At 43.1% G+C, this 19,584-nt stretch overlaps 1 protein-coding gene across 1 annotated transcript in view; it reads right to left on the reverse strand.

Moving 5' to 3' along the window:
• The window catches only part of DNAH14 (dynein axonemal heavy chain 14), a gene marked incomplete at its 3' end in the record, with an annotated part of 442,814 nt that overhangs the window by 282,775 nt on the left and 140,455 nt on the right, over positions 1-19,584 (reverse strand). Inside the window, exons 19-21 of the mRNA XM_082252323.1 lie at positions 16,108-16,510; positions 13,327-13,517; positions 4,876-5,121 (exon numbers count right to left, since the gene is read on the reverse strand). Of these exons, the coding sequence (XP_082108449.1) occupies positions 4,876-5,121; positions 13,327-13,517; positions 16,108-16,510 (840 nt within the window). The remainder of the gene's footprint in view (positions 1-4,875; positions 5,122-13,326; positions 13,518-16,107; positions 16,511-19,584) is intronic.

A 19,584-nucleotide genomic window follows, 5' to 3' on the forward strand; every position in this document is an offset into this window, starting at 1 on the left:
AAAGTTGATACACGCAAGTTTATTAAAAAGCTACTTACAAGATTGTAGAGACAAACAGGCACATCAAACATGTATAGGCTGCAGCTACGATCGCGGCGTCCCGCGTCTTCACAGCAGATAGAGGACACAAGCCGGAAAGGAAGGGGGCGTGTAGACGCTGCGTCTGGTCCCGCCCTTACTTTGGATCACTGTCTGTTGGTCTAGTGTCGGCAGCTTGGTAAAAAACGTTTTACCTCACTCCATTTAACAATTTTTTTAGCGCAGAAATTCCCCATTGTTTTTTTCTATAAATGCCTCAATGGCATTTCTGGCATAGGGAATAAACTTTTCAGTCTCAAGGAGTGTATGAAGACATGGGGTCACTCAATTAAATTTAAGGGGAAGCGGTTTATCCTTAAACTGTGTAGGGGGTTTTTCACAGTCAGGGCGGTAAGGATGTGGAATTTACTTCCACAATTGGTGGTGTCAGCAGGAAGTATCGATAGTTTTAAAAAAACTCTTCGAGGGGTATCCTAGTAAACACAGTATACAGGGATACAGGAAATTATTTTTGACCTGAACACACACACACACCCACACAGGTTGAACTGGATGGACTGATGTCTTTATTCAACCTTACTAACTATGTAACTACATCTACTGTTATAGAAGGAAATGGTTTGCTCGTGTTACCAGAACGGCAAGTCATGGTAGTTATGGTTGTTACCATCACCACCTCTAAAAATCTGTAGAGGCATACCCAAAACGTTTATTTTTTTTTTAGTTTTGGATTGACTAGAAAAAGGGTTATATTATCTGTCAATTTACTTTTTGCAGTCTGCCTCCTATGGGAGAGGTTTCCCTTCACTTCCTGTCTTGAAGACGAAACAGGAAGTTAAAGGAAATCTTCACAAAGAAGACCGTTGTCACCCAAACAGATTTCCCCTTTAGAAGACTTTCCTTCACCCCTGTAACAATTTATATTTAGACAAATAGATGGGGTGAATCTCTCTAATGGGGACAGAGACATAAAAAAAAAAAACCTGACTTTTTACTCTTCTTTTATAATGTATTTATTTATTTAGCTGTTGCTTTTTCCTCTACTTCTTCCATCCTGTCAACCTATGACATTATCCCTCATTTACCTTATTACCCAACCTGATGGCATACCACTATATATTGGCTGGCTTAATTTAAAAAAAAATAGCTTTAGCAATATTCAGCTTCCAAAGTTGAGGGATGAAAACCATATATCATGATCACAATTTTAAATTAATTATTGAATATACAACTTTTTAAACAGATTCAGAAATCAATAATTGGACCACAGAGTTAACAGATAAAAATTATATGTTAGTATCAAACTGTCATAATAAATACTGAATATATAACACCTTGCTGTCATAACAACACATTTGCTATCTTTTCATATATGATTATTCTGTTATACTTTATACACTGTCTAATGTATTTGTTATACATTAAACTTAAAAAAAATAAAAAAAAATATTGAAATACATTTTTTTCTTTAGATACATTTCAAAAGTTATGCCTACTTCCCCCACCTTCCCCCACCAATGACCTTTCTACATATTCAGGTCTGATAGGGGTCCAAGCCATTTTGTGCACAGCAGAAGTTTATGTTCTCAACTTATAAACTCCTGTTTATATTTTGTGTGCTTGCAGCAGTGCTACCGGCACCATAGGAAATTATGTTCTTATTAAAACGCACGCTGAGTGTTTCCCCCCTCTTTCACGACTTCTAATTTTGTTCATTGTTGCTCAGGCAGGCATGCAATTCCCCAAAAACTCATATGCAGACTTGCTATAATTATAATATCATTTTATGTTTTACATTAAAAGACTCATTAATTGTAAATGAGTCCCAAAATAGTTGCGCAGGTGTAATAAACACACAGAACACTTTTCAAACTTTTTTTGCTGTAAATGTCACCTTTTACTGTATTGAATCATTTTGGGTTAGAGCTGCACGATTCTGGATAAAATGAGAATCACAATTTTTTTGCTTAGAATAAAGATCTCGTGGTTCTGAAGAACTTTTTTATTTTAAAGATTTACAGCTCCTAAACATTGGGTTATTAAACAAGATGGCAATAAAATAAAACATAATACCCTTTGCTTCAATCAAATTTAAAGAAATGTAATGAAAAATAATGTGTAAAGAAATAAAAAAATTACCATTAAGTTATATTAGGGTCTTTTTTTTTAGTACTCATTGATACCAATTACCGATACCTACCACAACTTTTTTGTTTACACTTCAGCTGTCAGCAATGGTACAAAGCAATGAAAAGTTTTTTTTACAAATTAAATCATTTTTTTTTTTTTTTTTTTAATTTTGGGCTATTTTCAATGTGAAACATGTAAATATATGTTAAAGGTGTAAAAATATTAATGAACAAAGCATACAAAAAATCAGCAGGAAAATAACAATTAAATGAAGTAGGGGAATAAGGAGTTAATAAGGCTGATTAGAGTAAATTAAGGGTTAATAAGGGGATAAACAGAGGAACAATTTAATAAGAAAAAAAAACCCAAAAATTTTTTTTTTTCACTTGACAAGGTTGATTTAAATTGGCTTAATTTGCAGACCGAAGTTTATCCCTTTTATCTGTAAATGAACGGAAAGATACAATGTTTATTTTAATCTCTCTTCCAGCACTGAGCAAAGTTGTTCATAAACATTGCCTGTTGCTTTTTTTTTTTTTAGGCTGCATTCACACTTGAGCGTAGGGTTTAACCACGATTTTTACCGCGATTTTCAGGCATTTTTGGAGGCAGGCATTGACATCTATCAAAAACGCTGGTAATCAGCCCAAAAAGAAGCTCATGTACTTTTTTCAGCTACAGGCGTTTTGCAAAACGCTCAGATGTGAACAGGGGCCATTTAAATGAATGGGGTTTTACTTGTTGGGCGTTTTGGAACGTTTTTTTTTTAGCGTTTTTGGAGCTGAAAAACACTCAAAAATGCCCAGGTGTGAATGGAGCCTACAGCAGTGAGCAGTTAAATGCTCTGCACTTGTTGCATGAATCATGGAAATGCTGGATTAGGATTGTGTGGGGGGTTGAATCGAGATCGTGATATTTTAACGATTCAGCGTGTAGCTCTATTTTGGGTTCTGTAAATGTTACCAGACAGAACTAGGCAAAAGAAACATACTGTAAACATATTGTAAAAAAGACAAAACCTCCCCTAAAAGCTAATAAAATGAAAGTCCATAAACTGATATCAGTTAGTTTGTTCACCAGCAACTGGAAGCACAATCTCAGCACCTAAATTCCTGAATCTCCCTGGTACATTGGGGCAGCAATTCAGATTCAATCCACACTCAGATACCCACACACTACATATGTGTGCTCTGATGGAAATAACATAAAACATTGCCAGTCCAAACTGGGCACATTTATCTCAGGAGAAATCTTCTGTGAAGTAACACAAATTTCATTAGTAGCTTTGTAATTAATTACAAAATGATTATAAAATACAGTGATTCTCTAAGAGAACTATTGTTATCACTGCTCAGACTTCAGTCCATCAAGCAGTGCATCCAACAGAAAGACTCAAGTTAGGATGTTAGGACCCCTCCATTGTTAAGATAACACTTTTTAAAGGACAACCATACCTTTGGATTAAGTTGTCCCCTAAGGCATGATCCCACCCATTTGTGTGCAGTCACTTGGACACCTGGAAAAATGCTAACATACATCCTCAATCCAGAAATTTTCTCTGCGTGTCCTTGCTTTAAAAAAAGCACTTAGTCCTCCTTAACCGGCACATGTGCACAAAATCTCAACGAAATTGATTTAATCTCCATTAGGTGAAATGCATTAGAGCCAGTGAGGAAGTGGTTTTAAAGGGTGCAGAGAGCTTTAATCTCCCTGGCCGTATTCCCGAGTGTGGCTTGGGGTGGAATTTCAGTTCCATTACCGATAACCCCGAGCCACACTCGGGGTACCGCCAGGGAGAAATCGCTGGATCCTGGAAGAGGTTACTTAACTTGTCCCCAGGTGTATTCCGGCAGTGTACGGTGCCCTGGCTTCAGTTCCCTGCGAGCGTTGCGTCGCAGGGGGGTGGAACCGGCAGCAAATTTGAAAAGTAAAACACACAAACACACTGATATATTGTAATCCTATTGGATTACATTACTAAATAAAATACATTGACCTTAGTTTGCCCCCCAGTGCCCTTGCACATATATATATATATATATATATATATATACAAACATATATATATATATATATATATATAATTTATGATTTTGTGTTTCAAACTTCATACCCGAGATGTTATAAAGAAGAACGCACAGTAAAAAAAAATCATATGTAAATAGTTAGTTTGGGCTGCTTGTCCTTAAGAATAACATGCAAAATAATGGTACCGCTTTCAGCACCTAAGATCTGAAATAATCATACCGCCAGGGAGGTTAAATAACTCCTGAAGGTATGTCCCCTGGACCTATTACTGCGCCATTCCTAGTCTTAGAGCAAACCCCAATGGTAATCATAACCCTAAACCAAACAATAACCCTAGTGCTAAGTCTACAAACAAAGTAATATAGTCGCCATGTTAACACACTCATGGTGATCACATGACTTTGCTTATTAACAAAACTACATGAAGGATCATATTATTAGCTAACATGGTTATTGATGGTTTTGTTGGTAAAAAAAAAGCCAAGTGATTGCGATGGGATATGGCATGGCTATGTTGGTAAACAATAATATCTCTAAAGCCCGAGAACCTGCATTTTCAGAAGAAGTTCAGCAATGGCAGCCTATCTATTTACCTCAGCACCCTCAACACCTGTTTCTTTTAACAAGGAAAAATTCATATTGGGGCTTATCATCTGAAATGGCAACAGGAAAGGTTACCTTGATTGGTCCACAGTAACGAGAGCCCTTCACAGTGGAGAGAATAACCTGACTTTCCTCTAATTGAGTCATAATATCCTCTGCAGAGGCAATAATCAGGATTTCGGACTGTTCAGACTGGTGCACGGCTAGCTTGAATTCAGTTTTATTCCAGAGCATAATAATTTTATTCAGCATCCCCTCCAGGGTGGCTTCATTTGTTGCTGTTGTGGAAATGTCAATTATTTTGTCTTTATGCTGAAATATCTAAAGTGGAAAAAAAAAGCGAGAGATCAAAATCAGGAAATATAATCAAAAAAGTTTATTAAAAGAGAAATATAAACACTTTTGAATTTGCCGCCGGTTCCACCCCCCTGCATTTCGTCGCTCGCAGGGAAGGGAAGTGGAAGGCTAGTGCCGGCAATCGGCCGTGCACAGAGTGGGGAGAGAATGTGAGGAGGACAGGGAGGACGGCGGGGGGAGAGCAGGGAGGGTGAGTAACGTTCTGGGGTAATCCCGAGTGTGGCTCGGTGTTACCGCTTTTGGTACTGAAAATTAACCCCCGAGCCACACTTGGGAATACCGCCAGGGAGGTTAAACAAAATCAGTCAAAAATATTAAAAACAAAGGTCCATGCGTAATAGAAGTACCTCTGGTTACCATCTAGGCCAGTAGAGAGCAGTTCCTTTTATCACTTTTTTTACACCATGTTTCTTAAAATGCAGTCAGCATTCTGTCATAAGCATCACAACTGTCATCTATATATCTGGCACCCCTTATTCTGTGCTATTAACAGTTTCTAGAGAGATGTTTGCAGGATTCATGTACCAGCTTTCTACACAGCAACAGCATGCATAATAGGAACATCAGTGGGTTAAATCAACCAATGGCTTATAACTATCGGATACTCTGGGGTTGAATTATTAAAGGCAAATAGACTGTGCACTTTGCAAAGTGCAATTGCACTCTGCAAGAGCAGTTGCTCCCGTGCTCAGTAAATAAGTACTAGCTCTGCTAACTGCCATCATCCAATCATGCAAGCAAAAATGCATTTTTTTTTTAAATAATTTTCCTTGTATGTGATTGGATATTCTTTGCAAGGTGAATCTTTACCTCCAGTGGCGTAACTAGAACCTTCAGGGCCCCTATGCAAGAAACCATAAAGGGCCCCCCGGACGAGGCCCTTCCCTCCCAGCCTGGTGGCGGAACGCCAGGGTCGGTCGCAAGTGCGATGTTTGTGTGGTAGTTCTGCCATTGGTGTCAGTAGTTTTTTATTTTAATAACATTTTTCTACCATTTGCTCTATTCATTTTTTTTAACAATATTATTTTTCTTAAATATTTTTTACAATTTTTTAGGAGCCCCATTTGGGGGCTTTGGTGAAATATCAGGAGTCCAAACAGACCCCTGATATTCCACCTTTGAGACACAGCTATCCATCTCCTTCTCTGAAGCATCAGCTGCACAGAATATATGGATAGGAATAGCTCTGTACAGAGCTTCCCATTCATTCACACACTGAAGCATTGTAAACACAGAACGATGTTTCAGTTATGAATAGACAGAGTCAGTGATCGGTAGGGATCACTGACTCTCCATTCAGAAAAGGCTTCATCCTGACAGATCCCCCGCAGCAGCCAGTGGGAGAGGGGAAGGGGGAACCTTGCAGAGCTGTAGGGACGAGGGGGGGCAGCAGAAAGAAGCTGCATAGGAGGAGCTGTGGGGGTAGCTGCATATAAAGGAACCAATCTCTTCATTTCCCCCCGCTTCTCCTCCTCTCACCCCCCCCCCCCCAGGCATTCAGCAGCTGCAGGAGGAAAATGGAGAGACGGGTTCCTCTATGCCGGTGTTTCTCCATCTTTTTCCAGTCAGGGCATCTTGAAAGTATTTTCAGTCTGGAGGCCCCCCAGTCTAAGGCTTGGTTCACATTACTCCGTGTCACAGAATACGCGCAAAATTGCACATGTTCCTGACACGCAGACAAACATGCAGGGGTGTCATTCATTCTTAATGGTACCCCTACACATTGGCAAACATGGTGCATTTTTGCTGCAGCACGATAAAAAAAAAAAAAAGGATTTTTTTTTCCCTGCGTTTTTGTGGGGCGGCCCACTGAAATGAATTTGCTGCCCTATATGCAGCACACAGCTGCACAGATGTGAACCAAGGGCTTGTTCACATGTGAGGTTGAGGGGTGGTAAAACCACACGCTTTAACTGTGTTTTTACCAACCCCAACTGTTCACCCTGTAGCTGCAGAGACAGCAGCTGGGGGTGGACACATGCTGTGGCTGGTATACGCCCTGGTGAATGGGGCTGCACTACAACCACCCTGCAATTGTGTGCATTGTACACAGTTACAGCATAGTGATAATGCATTAGGCGTTAAAACAGGCGGTGAGGAGACAACATATTGCCTTTTCACCGCCTGTCAAATGCCTCTGAAAAGCGATATGAGCATGGAACGCTTTTCAGAGGAATGGCATTTTCTTGCTGGTACTATGAACAAACTGTAAAAAAAATTACTTCTGATTGTACACATATATGGGGTCAGGATTAAAAGTAATGCGCACACACACACATAAACGCACATGTACACACATATACATACTCATATATAAGCACATATACACACACACACAAACACACACACATATATATATATATATATATATATATATATATATCTATATATATATATATATATATATATATATATATATATATATATATATATATAAGCATACACATAAGCACACACACACACACACATATATATACAGTATATATATATATATATATATATATATATATATATATATATATATATTGTGACAGGAAGTCAGGTAAATCTGGGAATGTAGTCACTGAGAGGAGACACATTCCCACCTGCTTTGAAAGTTCACTGATACTATAGGGTGTTGGCTGCAAAAAGAGCCAGCAGGAAGTTGAAAACCATTCAGCTGTTCAGAATGAGGAGATCAAGGCCTCTATAATTTGTCCAGAGAAAATCTATTGAGTGCTGCCTCCTGTCGCCGTGTGGGCTGGGAGAGGAAGGCAGACATACGTGTACCTCCCGACGCCGTGTGGGCATGGGAGAAGGACTGCTGCCTCCTGTCGCCGTGTGGGCTGGGAGAGGGGGACAGTCGGATGTGTGCCTCCCGACAAGCTGGTGAGCATGGGAGAAGACCCCCTACAGCGATGTGAAGCTAAGGAGGGTAACCACGAGTGAAGACGTCTCAAAGGTGAGAAGACAAAGTGTTCCATGTGAAGAGTGTGAAGAGTAAAGGGACCTGTTAAATGAACTGTGTTCAATGTGAAGAATCTGAAGAGTAAAGGATCCTGTTATAAATGAACATGTGCTGTGTGAAAGAAAACAAAGGGACATGTTCAATGGACAATGTTTGTGCTGTGTGAAAAGCAAACAAATGGACATTTGAGTGTCTGCTGTAGGATCAGCAGTGTCGGCCCAACAGTAGGTTGGAAAGACTTCTTAGGTAGGTTCCAGCGTGAGAAGGTAGCCGCCCACAGAGGCAAGGATTTATTTTCTGTTTTATTTTATTTTGGATGTTTTGCTGCATACAGCCTGGTGAAGAAAACACCATTTAATAAACCACACTGTTTGTTTGCAAGCACTTGTCGGCTACCTCTCTGGGAAAACGCACCCCCCAAGGGGTCATCCACGCCTACCACCGAGCTAATCCCTCACAATATATATATATATATATATATATATATATATATACTGTATATAAGCACACACACACGTACATATATCCACACACATATAAACACACACACATACATACATACATGCACACACACATATATACACATACATGCACACATGCACACACATACATATATACACATACATGCACACACACATACATACATGCACACACACATATGCATACATACATAAATGTACATACATACAGAAAGAGAGACAGACATACATACAGAGAGAGGACTGTACCTTCCTGTAACTTCCTGCGAGGTATTGCATTGTAGGGGGAGGCAGAGAGCACAGCACACACTGTGCTTTCACTTTCCTATGTGAGAGCAGCTCCCTCTGTGCCGATTTACAGTTCGGCTGAGGATCGGGGAGCTCGGTCTCAGCTGCGCTTGTTTCTCCTCCTCTCTCTACATACAGGGGGCCCTCTCAGGCCCCCTGCAGCATGGGGCCAGGTCGCCATGGCGACCCCTGTACGTCTGCCCCTGCTGCGTAGGAACCTGGACAACAGTTGGATCAGGGGAAAGGCATAGAACAGCCGATACTGGTGCCAAGGCACCACTAAAGTGTCCGTGGCAGCCGCTAGAGGATCGCGGGTTCTGGCCACAAACCCTTCTACCTTTCCGTTGAGACAGGAGGTGAACAGATCCACCTCCGGAGTTCCCCATCGGGCACACAGGAGGCGGAAGATCTCCTGGTGTAAGGACCATTCCCCTAGGTCCAAGGTCTGCTGGCTCAGATAATCTGCCTGCCAGTTCTCCACTTCCGGAATGTGGACGGTCGAAATCGCTGGAACGTGCGTATCGGCCCAAGACAGAATCTCGGCCACTTCTTTGGCCGCCCGGGCACTCTTGGTGCCCCCTTGATGATTGACATAGGCCACCGCCGTGGCGTTGTCCGTCTGAACATGGACCGGACGACCCTGTAGCCGTGTCATCCAATGAAAAAGGCAGAGTTTGATTGCTCTGAGCTCCAAGACATTTATAGGCAAAGAAGGTTCCTCCGCCGACCAAGTCCCCTGAGCACAAAGCGTGTCCAGGACACCCCCCCCCCCCCAGCCTGACATCCGTGGTGACCACCATCCACAAAAGGGGCAGAAAAGATTTGCCCTGTGTCAAGGTGGGAGACAGGAGCCACCACAACATCGTGAGGTGGCTTAGGGATATCCTCTTGTCTAGAGACAGAGTCTGCTAGTCCCATCTGGCAAGAATCTCTGCTTGCAGTGTTCTTGTGTGGAACTGAGCAAACGGCACGGCCTCGAAGGCCGAGACCATCAGACCCAGGGACTGCATGCAGGTCCGGCAGCGAGAAGAGATCGGCTTCCCTGAGGGACCTGAGCTCGCTCCGTAGGGTCCGAAGCTTCTCTTCTGGGAGAAAAACCTTTGCTTGGACTGAGTCCAGGACCATCCCCAGATAAGTGAGACGAACTGAGGGGGTCAGTGTTGACTTCCAAAAGTTTCTGGTCCAACCGAACTCCTGGAACGTCTGAACCATAACCGTCAGATCGCTCATCAGAGATGCATTTGAGTTCGACCTCAATAGGAGATCGTCCAGGTAGCCGATGACTGCAATCCCTTTCATGCGCAGCAATGCCAATACTGGAGCCAAAACCTTGGAGAACACCCTTGGAGCCGAAGCGAGACCGAAGGGTAAGGCCACAAACTGAAAGTGCTCCTCTGCCACTTTGAAACGGAGATACCGCTGATGACCTTCGAAGATAGGGATGTGCAGATATGCATCCTGTAGGTCGACGGAGGCCATGAAGGCTCCTGGACTTAAGGATGCCACCACCAATGAGATGGACTCCATCCTGAATGTCTGTACCCACACAAATCGTTTCAGGGACTTGAGGTGCAGAATCGGACGCAACTTGCCCTCTTTTCGGGGCACCATGAACAGATTGGAATAAAACCCGTGAAATCTGTCCCGCTGAGGGACTGGCACAATCACTTCTTGGACAACTATGCTACCTGAAAGTAACACAGATGTCCCCCCACCCCTACAACGGGTGAGGGTGTCCCTTCAGGCGGAGGAGGACTGGGCCGCCGAGCCGGACTGACCCATCTTGGACTTACCAGACCAGGATTTCTTGGTCCCCCAGGGGGCCTTGAAGGATTCACCTTATTCTTGTGACCCTGAGGCACGAAAGGACCCCCAATATAGCGATCCCCACCGCAGACAGCCGTGCGACCAAAGGAGCCTCGTCCAAAGCCGCATCACCTAGATACAATACGGCTTGGGCCATTTGATCCACCAGATCGAGGGCCACAGGGGGGGCCGATTCCGCCACCAGGATTCGCTTAAGCTCCTTGAGCCATTCGCTGACCGCCCGAGACACCATCACAGAAGCGAAAACCGGTTTGAGTAGGGAACCCGCCAACAAAAATATAAGGCGTGAAAGCGTTTCCGTGTGCCTGTCCACCGGGTCCTTAAAAACCGGGAAGTCCCCAGCATTAGTGTGGACTTGTTTAACTTAGAAACCGTATGGTCCACCATAGGTGGCACTGTCCAGCGGTTGTCAACTGTATCTGCAAAGGGATAACGGTACTGGAAGCGCCTAGGTACTGTCAGCATATGTTTTATGCGACGCCATTGTTCGTTCACTGTTTCGTAAAACTCCTCGGGACAGGGGAAAACCTGACCCGTCCTCTGGGCTTTGCGGGACCCGATAGAAACCCGCTTACCAGATTGAGTGGGTTTTTCTACAATATTTAAAATTTCCCTGACAGAGGTAATGCGTGCATCCATCATAGCGCGTTCCTGCGCTGTATTGGGGGGAGACTCCTCCTCTTCCCCATCTGAATGTGAGGACAGGGACCCCTCCAGGGGGACGTTGTCCGTGGCAAACAATTCAGGCTCTGAGTCAGAAGACTGAGAGGGCATCGGCCGTTTTTGAGTAGTGCGTTCTGACATTAGCAGATCCACCTTAAGTGCAGCAGATAAGGAGGCCATGGAAGAAGATTCAGGAGTCCCTGAAGCCCCAACCAGGTCTGGAGGGAATTTGCTGTCCTGTGACACTGCCCCTTTAAATCGGCGGTTCCCGGGGTTCCCATCGCAAATCTACACTTGTGGACAGCCTTCCCAGAAGAGTTGAAGCTGTTATAGCTGTAAAGAGTAGGCCAACTCAATATTGAACCCTACGAACTAAGACTGGGATGCCTTTAAAGTTCATGTGTGTGTAAAGGTCCCAATACTTTTGGTAATATACCATTTTCTTTGTATCTGGTATAAAAGCCTAAGCCTATGGTACTGACTAAATCATTTGCCAATTAGCAATATCTGGCAAACTTTGAACTTCCCAACTTGATGTAAAAGCAAAAACTCTGCTAGTTGCATCCTGCAAATAAAATAAAATAAGCAATCTGATCCACCTACTGTGAAAGTGCTCAAAACTGCACCCCTATTGGAGGAGAGTGGTGGACACTCTGAACAGGGTATTTCAGGTTTCACTTCCTTTAGATCCCAAAGCCTGCTTGCTTAATTTACCAGAACTAGATTCATTTGAATGGGAGAAACACACCAGAGAGGCAATTGTTAGGACCCCATTTTTAGCTTGTAAGGTAATAATGACACACTGGAAGTCAGAGAGCCCTCCCACCGTTAAAGAGTAGATTGTTGCTGTGAGTAACACACTTTGGATGGAAAAGATTATTTACCAGCATAGGAGGTGTCCATGCAAGTACATGTAAGTAAGAAAAACTCTGGGACCCATGGTTAGATGTACCCGGGCTTGCCCCGATGGATCTGGTCATGGACAGGCTCCTTGGACTTATTGCTGGATGATAATCCAACTTAAATTTATTATGGGTGGTAATGGTGACATGGTCATGTAATTTTCCTACATATGTTGGATCTTGTATAGTATGTTCGCTTTAAATTGGTAGTCACTCTGCGGTTTTTGATGGCGTTAATCTTGACTGTTTTTATATACCATACAAAGTATGTGGTTGGCTATGTTGTACCAACAAAAGTTTTTCTTTGGATAAAAAAAAAAATGCTCTGTTCTATACTGGCGCTAAAACACCTCTGAGCTAGATGCCTAGTAACTGATAATATCCCTCCTGCTGCCAGAGGTTAGAAGAGGTCACAGCACTCTACAGAGGTCCACAGCAAGTTGTGTGGTATACAAGCCAAATACCCACTACAGATCTGTAAATGGATTTATGCCCATCTAATCCATCTAGTATAAGACTAATATGAAATCCTTAGTCCTGCTGACTATAAAAACACTATGTTTGTCTAGCATAGCTTGAATTAAATAATTCATCTACGGTTCACAGACACCAATTTAGATTTTCTGGCCCAAGGCAACACAGCTTTTAAATCCAGATCTAGTTTGCCAAGAAAGTAAAATTGAAATCTAAACTGCTGTCAACTTTTTCTATTGCTAAAATATTTTTGCATGTTTTCTTATGTAATGAATGTTAAGATTATGCTAACTTGCACATACAAAATGCAAATCTCTCATTTTACCGCATGTTAATGGATATATCGACAGTTTATCCACCGAGCAGGAAATTAGCAATTAGAGAAATAATTCTGTGGCAAACAGTAAAAACAGCGAGATAATGAGAACTTTTAATGTCTTTTTTTCTAATATCATTTATTTCCTAAGGGGAAGATTATCTCAGCTCAAGGGGTGTTGCTGTCCAGGTACATAATTCCATATTTGTATTTTCTAAAAATCTCAGAGTTGCAACACTTTTTGCTCAAATAATTTAGTTAGTTTACACTTACTCTAAATTCCAGAAGATTTCCCAAGGTGAAATTCTTATCTCTTGTAATCATTCGACCAATAGTAAAATGTATGGCATCCCAATGTCGAGCTTGGAGACACGGATTCCTTAGTGCCACCACAATGGGTAAACTTTGTTTAAAGTCCAAGATGGATTGCTTCAGACTGATCACAACATCATTGGGTGGCAATCCTAAAAAGGGGTCAAAAATAGTTTTTAGCTGGTTTTAGAAGGAACTTGGCTCTAACATATCTTGCGTTTCTAGGTAAGAACATACAAGAGCTGTGCCGATAAGTGAATGTAAATTTGTGCAGTAAAATCTCTTATAAGCTTTCTTGTGCAAAACTTTTGTTTGGGGTTTTTTAGTAGAGAATAAAATCTCTTAAAAGCTTTTAACATGTTAATGTAATTTTATGATTTATCCATTATTTTTAAGGCTGCAGTTTTTAATTAAATAATATCTAGCAACCCTGCCATGAAGGTCTTTATATAGGTGCTTGTTCTTAGAAGACAATACTCTGTCCCTGTCTCCTAATTGCCAGCCTGGATGTCCCTGTCCCCTAATTGAACCCCTTGATGGACACTAAAAGCGGCCATGGTAACAAACACTGGTTAGACATGATCTCTTGTTGTCAATCTTCAGAAAACCTGCCCTGAGAAATGGCATACAGTTATTGCTGGAGTGCAAATACAGAAAGTATTTGCAAGAGTTCAGCAGCACTGAGATACAACAAAGAATTGGGTGAAAATAAGCATTTTATTTGAAAAATGGCACTTGTTTATTATACACAGTGGCTTTAGCCAACTATAGGCCATTTAGTAAGGGTTTACATGTACTTTAAATGCCACTACATGAAACAAAAGCTATTATAAACTGGCCAAAATGCTTACAATCTATAAATTTGTCAGAAACAATTGTGATAGGCTGTTTAAACAGAGCACATTATTAAAAAATTCTCCAGCAGAGGTTACCTTCAGTGAAAATTGCAGGACATAATTATCAGTAGATACAGAAAGTAGGGCAACTTATTTAGTATACAATTCTTTAATTTTACTCGAAATTCGAACTTGCCCCCGCCCCCTTATACCTTGTGTGACAATAGGGAAGACCTGAGGCTGAGGTGCCTAAAAGCTTGAAATGTATAGATAAAGCCAAGCTTTCCATATAACTTCATATATCTGTATCTTTGAACCCACTCATTGCTCTGATAATTGATTTTTGATTCTATTCATGAAAAGCACAGTTTGCATTCTTTAGGTTTGTGGAAATGTTACTTTACACCCCATTCACACTTGTGTGACTTCTCATACCACTTTGGACATCAAAGTCGCATTACAAGTTGTACCCCGTGTTTTCCAATGATAACCATTTATATATGTGCGACCTAAAATAATAGCGACTTCAAAGTAGTTCATGCACTACTTTGGTCTGACTTTCATGGGCCATAGACTTCAATGTTAACCCTCACAAGTTGCATGAAAGTCATACCTGAATGTTTTACATGCAACAGTGGTGCACCAGTGGGTCTGTCGTTGCAGAGGGACAATAAGTTATATCCAAATCACACCCATCCCAAGTTGCGTCAATGTTGCATCAAAGATGCCCCAAAGTTGCCCTCCAAATCCTGCAACTTTGGAGTAGTACAAGTGTGAATGGAGCCTTAAAGCGAACATGTTCTGCATTTTAACCTTTTAAAAGTCCTGCTCAAAATACCCTGTCGGGGAACAAATTATGTAAATAATGGTACCCTGCAAAATAAGACACTGCATACTCACCCCTACGGCAACCTGTCTCCTACCTTCTCTCTGTTTCAGTGCTGCAATCTCTGCCTGACATCAGCATTCGACAGGAGTGGTAAAAACCTTGGTAAATGTTCACTTTGCAAGGGAATTTGCCCCAGAGCTTGGTGAAAGTTGTGAAGTTTCACTTTGCAAAAAAAAAATACCCCATCATATGCAAGAAAAAAACAGGAATTTTTTCTTGCATATGATTGGATGATGGACATTAGCTCATTCATGAAGCTGTTGGGCAAATTCTCTTGCAAACTGCAACTTTCCTTGCGAAATCAACAGCCTAATAAATAAATTATTACTTCCGCCCTATGGGGACAAAAGTTACAGCTGCTAGCACACTGTCTCTATATCCCAAAATGGATATAAGATAAATAAAAATTGTATACAGAGGTGTATAGCGCCACACCACTATATACAATTTTTTTAAAAATCAACAGCCTAATTGCCTTTAGTAAATCAACTCCAGTGTCTTTTCTTTCAGTGCACCTTTATTTTTCGCTGACAGGGTCACTTTCAAAGAGACATGTCACCCTGTCCATGCAGGGCAAAGAGAAAGTGTCTCTGGAATGGGCATTTCCTAACCCCTTGATACTCATTTGGACTCTTGAATGACCTTTATGGTTGAGTTAGCAAATACATTCAAGTGACAGTATTTTCAGCCAATTGCTAGGCCCTGACACCATCACAGGGGGGGGGGGGGGGGGGTCACGAATCCCACCATTCCCAAAACTGCTGGTTATACTTGTTGATTGTAGAGGAGCTGTGAGGAAGTACTGGTAAGCTGAGAGAAAGGGGGTTGGGGCCCTTTGCAGAAACATTGTCATTGTGCCTGTTTGGTCAGGGTCCTTTTAACTGCAGACAACACAAGATGGCTCCTATTACGTGTGTAATTGTTATTTCTTTTGTGATTTACTGTATTTATTTTGGTACTGTGGCATTGGCATTTTGTCAACTTTGTTATGCTAGCTAAACAATAATGACAAACTACCTTTTTCAAGCATAAACAATGTATGGCTGAATCGATTGACATCTCGCTGTATTATGTCCACGTTGAGGCTTTCGAATGAGGTGAGTCTCCACTCTGCTGACAGTTTTGCCCATTCTTCTTTGGCTTCCCAAAGGAGCTTCCTCAAACTCAAATCAGACTCAACCTCAGAGAGCTCCCCATTGACCATCTGGGTGGTGATGGCATCTCCAGAGCTTTTCTGCGATAGCAACACATCCAATAACCTTGCCTTCATCTGAGTGATTGAACTGCCAAACCGCTCCTGGTATGAGGAGTAATATTGGGCCTTGTTTGCAATTACTTCAAACTCCTCCAGCAAGTTGACGATGACTTCTTTGGCTTCCAGAGGGAAAGTATCAACTTCTAGAAGTATTGGGTTCCGTACCTATCAATATAAATTGATGTTATATCTACAGCAATAGTGGGGGTATTATTGAAAGTTACAACCAAGTGTACAAACCTCTGTATTCACATAAATACAGCTTAAGATACATACTAATAATTGAGAACAACATCCGTTTGCAATTTTGTCAACAATATAATTTTGGCAGGCAATGATCAAAGTGTAACTATAAGCAAAGCTTTTTTTAAATTTTGGATAGAGTGGAGAGGTATTAGAACAGTGTTTATTGCGGTCTGTGCCCCTGTTAGGGAGATGCACCCTCTCTATTTGTTCTGTTTACTGTTATCATCAAAAGTGAAAGTAAAAGAAAATCCCACATTTTGGGTTGACATCCAAACACTAATAGAGGGGAAACCTTCCAATGTGGGCACTAGTTCCATTGGCAAACCAGGATTTTCCTCACTTTAGAGCAGTGGTTCTCAACCTGTGGGTCGTGACCCCTTTCACAGGGGTTGCCTAAGACCATCGGAAAACACATATTTCCGATGGTCTCACAGAGGGAACGCACCGCTCAACTGTTGGTGCAGGGCAGCGCCATTTTTAAATGCAAGACGCCTCATCAAATGGTAAGTGAGACCCCTCCGAAGCCCCTGCATCTCCTCAGGAGATGAAGTGCTGCGGCATGGTACAGGAGATTCTCCAGGAAAATCCCCTGTACCATGCCCGCAGCACTGCATCTCCTGTACTATGCCTGCAGCACTGCCTCTCCTGTACCATGCCCACAGCTCTGCATGTACCATGCCCACAGCCCTGCATCATGCCTGCAGCCCTGCATCTCCTACATGATGCCCGCAGGCCCTGCATCTCCTGCACCATGCCTGCGGCCCCTGCACTATGCCCACAGCCCCTGCACCATGCCCGCAGCCCTGCATCTCCTGCACCATGCCCGCGGCCCCTGCATCTTCTGCATCATGCCTGCAGCCTCTTTATCTCCTGCACCATGCCTGCAGCCACTGCATCTCCTGCACCATGCCAGCAGCCCCTGCATCTTTTGTGCCATGCCCGCAGCCCCTGCCTCTCCTGCACCATGCCCGCAGCTCCTGCACCATGCCCGCAGCCCCAGCATCTCCTGCTCCATGTCTGCAGCCCATGCATCTCCTGCACCATGCCCGCAGCCCCTGCATCTCCTGCACCATGCCCACAGCCCCTACACCATGCCCGCAGCACCTGCATCTCCTGCACCATGCCCGCAGCCTCAGCATCTCCTGCACCATGCCCGAAGCCCCTGCATCAATTTGTAACAATGAAAATACATCCTGCATATCAGATATTTACACAGGGCCGGTCCGAGGCAGGTGCTTAGGGTGCAGTGCGCCCAGGCGCCACCTGATGGGGGGCGCACTATCCTCTCCCGGCCGCAAGTCTCTCACTGCAGCCTCGGAGCTGCCTGCTATATCTTTTGTAGTTGTGAGCTGAGGGGAGGGGCGACAGTGGGGGAGGAAGACAGGCAGGGCCGGTGTGGTGGGCGGAGAATTACATGAAGGGGGAGGGGCGCACTGGAGCCGCTCTGTTCTGAAGCTTCCTCCCTTACAGAAGTGTCATTACTGTCCAGCAGCTATGGAGTTCCCAGCTCTGCCCAAGGGAGGAGACTGCTCTCTCCTCCCCTGATAGCATCCTGTGGGCGGAAGAGAGGAGGACAGCCATAGAGAACAGCTCCTGAGTACAGAAGTGAGTGTGTGCAGAGTGAGGGCAGAGCCTCCTGTAGTTTGTTTCCAAAGGGCAGAGAAATTCAGTATATTGGCTATGAAAGGATGAAAAATAAAAGTGTGTGCAATCCCTGCTCCCCCGCCCCCTCCCCACATGCCAGCCTCCTGCTAACCTCTACAGTCAGCCATGTGTGTCCTACGGAGGGACAGAGCTGCTGAGAACCGACTGGCAGCATTCCTAGAAGTGACTAGCAGCATGGAGGACCCAAGCTGAGCTACTGCCCTCTGTTGCTGTTACTGAAAGGTGGGAGGAAACAGCTTCAGAGTCCTACAGCCGATATGTGGATGATTGTAGCAGAGGAGATCTTGCTTCATACAGACTGATAGCATGGATTTTTAGAAGGGGGGGGGGGATGGAAATGCAGGGACAGGGTGTCAGTTATGTGTTACACAGAGATAGGGAAAAATACACTATTCCTAAAAAGCTTCTTCAGTGCAACAAAAAATGCTCTTTTATTACCAATTCAAGTTAACAATAGGCAAGTTATAGGAAACCTAACATGAAACAGGGAGGCTGTCATTGCTGTTTTTTTTCTGAAAATGCTAGTTGCTTGGTTGGGATGCTGACTGCATTGTTCTGATTCAGTGGAGGTATACAGATTGTGGTATGTGAATTCTAGCAGACTTTCCTGACATACATGACATGTTTGAGGTCAGAATGTATTAGATAGTGGGTCAGCATAACGCCATCTAACTAGCATTCTCAGGAAGAGGTTGGCAGTAAAAGGCTTATATTTCACTAATCAGACCCAGTCCTCCTTTTCCCAAACACACAAATTCACAGGACTCTGCTAAGGGGTAGGGGTGTTATAAGTAAAGTGTAATATCCCTTATTATAGGTAACTTAGGAGGCATTATGTTGCCTCTTATGTAGTACACTACACATACACTTCCAAAACATGATGGTGATGTCACATTACCATTATGGAAGTGTATGTGTAGTGTACTACATTACATGGTCTGACTGTAACTTAGACTGAAGTTTAATGCATAGTAAAACATTTTAGGCTTATGGAAGTGTATGTGTACTAATAATGCGCATTGTGCCGCACATTCACGAGCATATGAGGGGGGGAGCGGCAATTTTTATTTTGCCTAGGGAGCCAAAAATCCTTGCACCAGCCCTGGAGAGGAGGAGCCGTACAGAGGAAGCAGCGGCTTTGCTCTCTACTGCAGCCGCCTGCTTTCTCTGTACGGCTCATCCTCTCACAGGCGGAGTGCATTTGATATCACTTCGCCTGTGAGCCAGGACTATGGAGGCGCCATTCTCACAGTGACAGCCGCAGCCCCACTGAGATATCACACAAGAGCTTTACACCACAGAGCCTACAGAGCCCAGCACACCACAGA

The sequence above is a fragment of the Pelophylax lessonae genome (genome assembly GCF_965119305.1).
Source record: "Pelophylax lessonae genome assembly, chromosome: 3".
NCBI classification, from domain to species: Eukaryota; Metazoa; Chordata; class Amphibia; order Anura; family Ranidae; genus Pelophylax; species Pelophylax lessonae.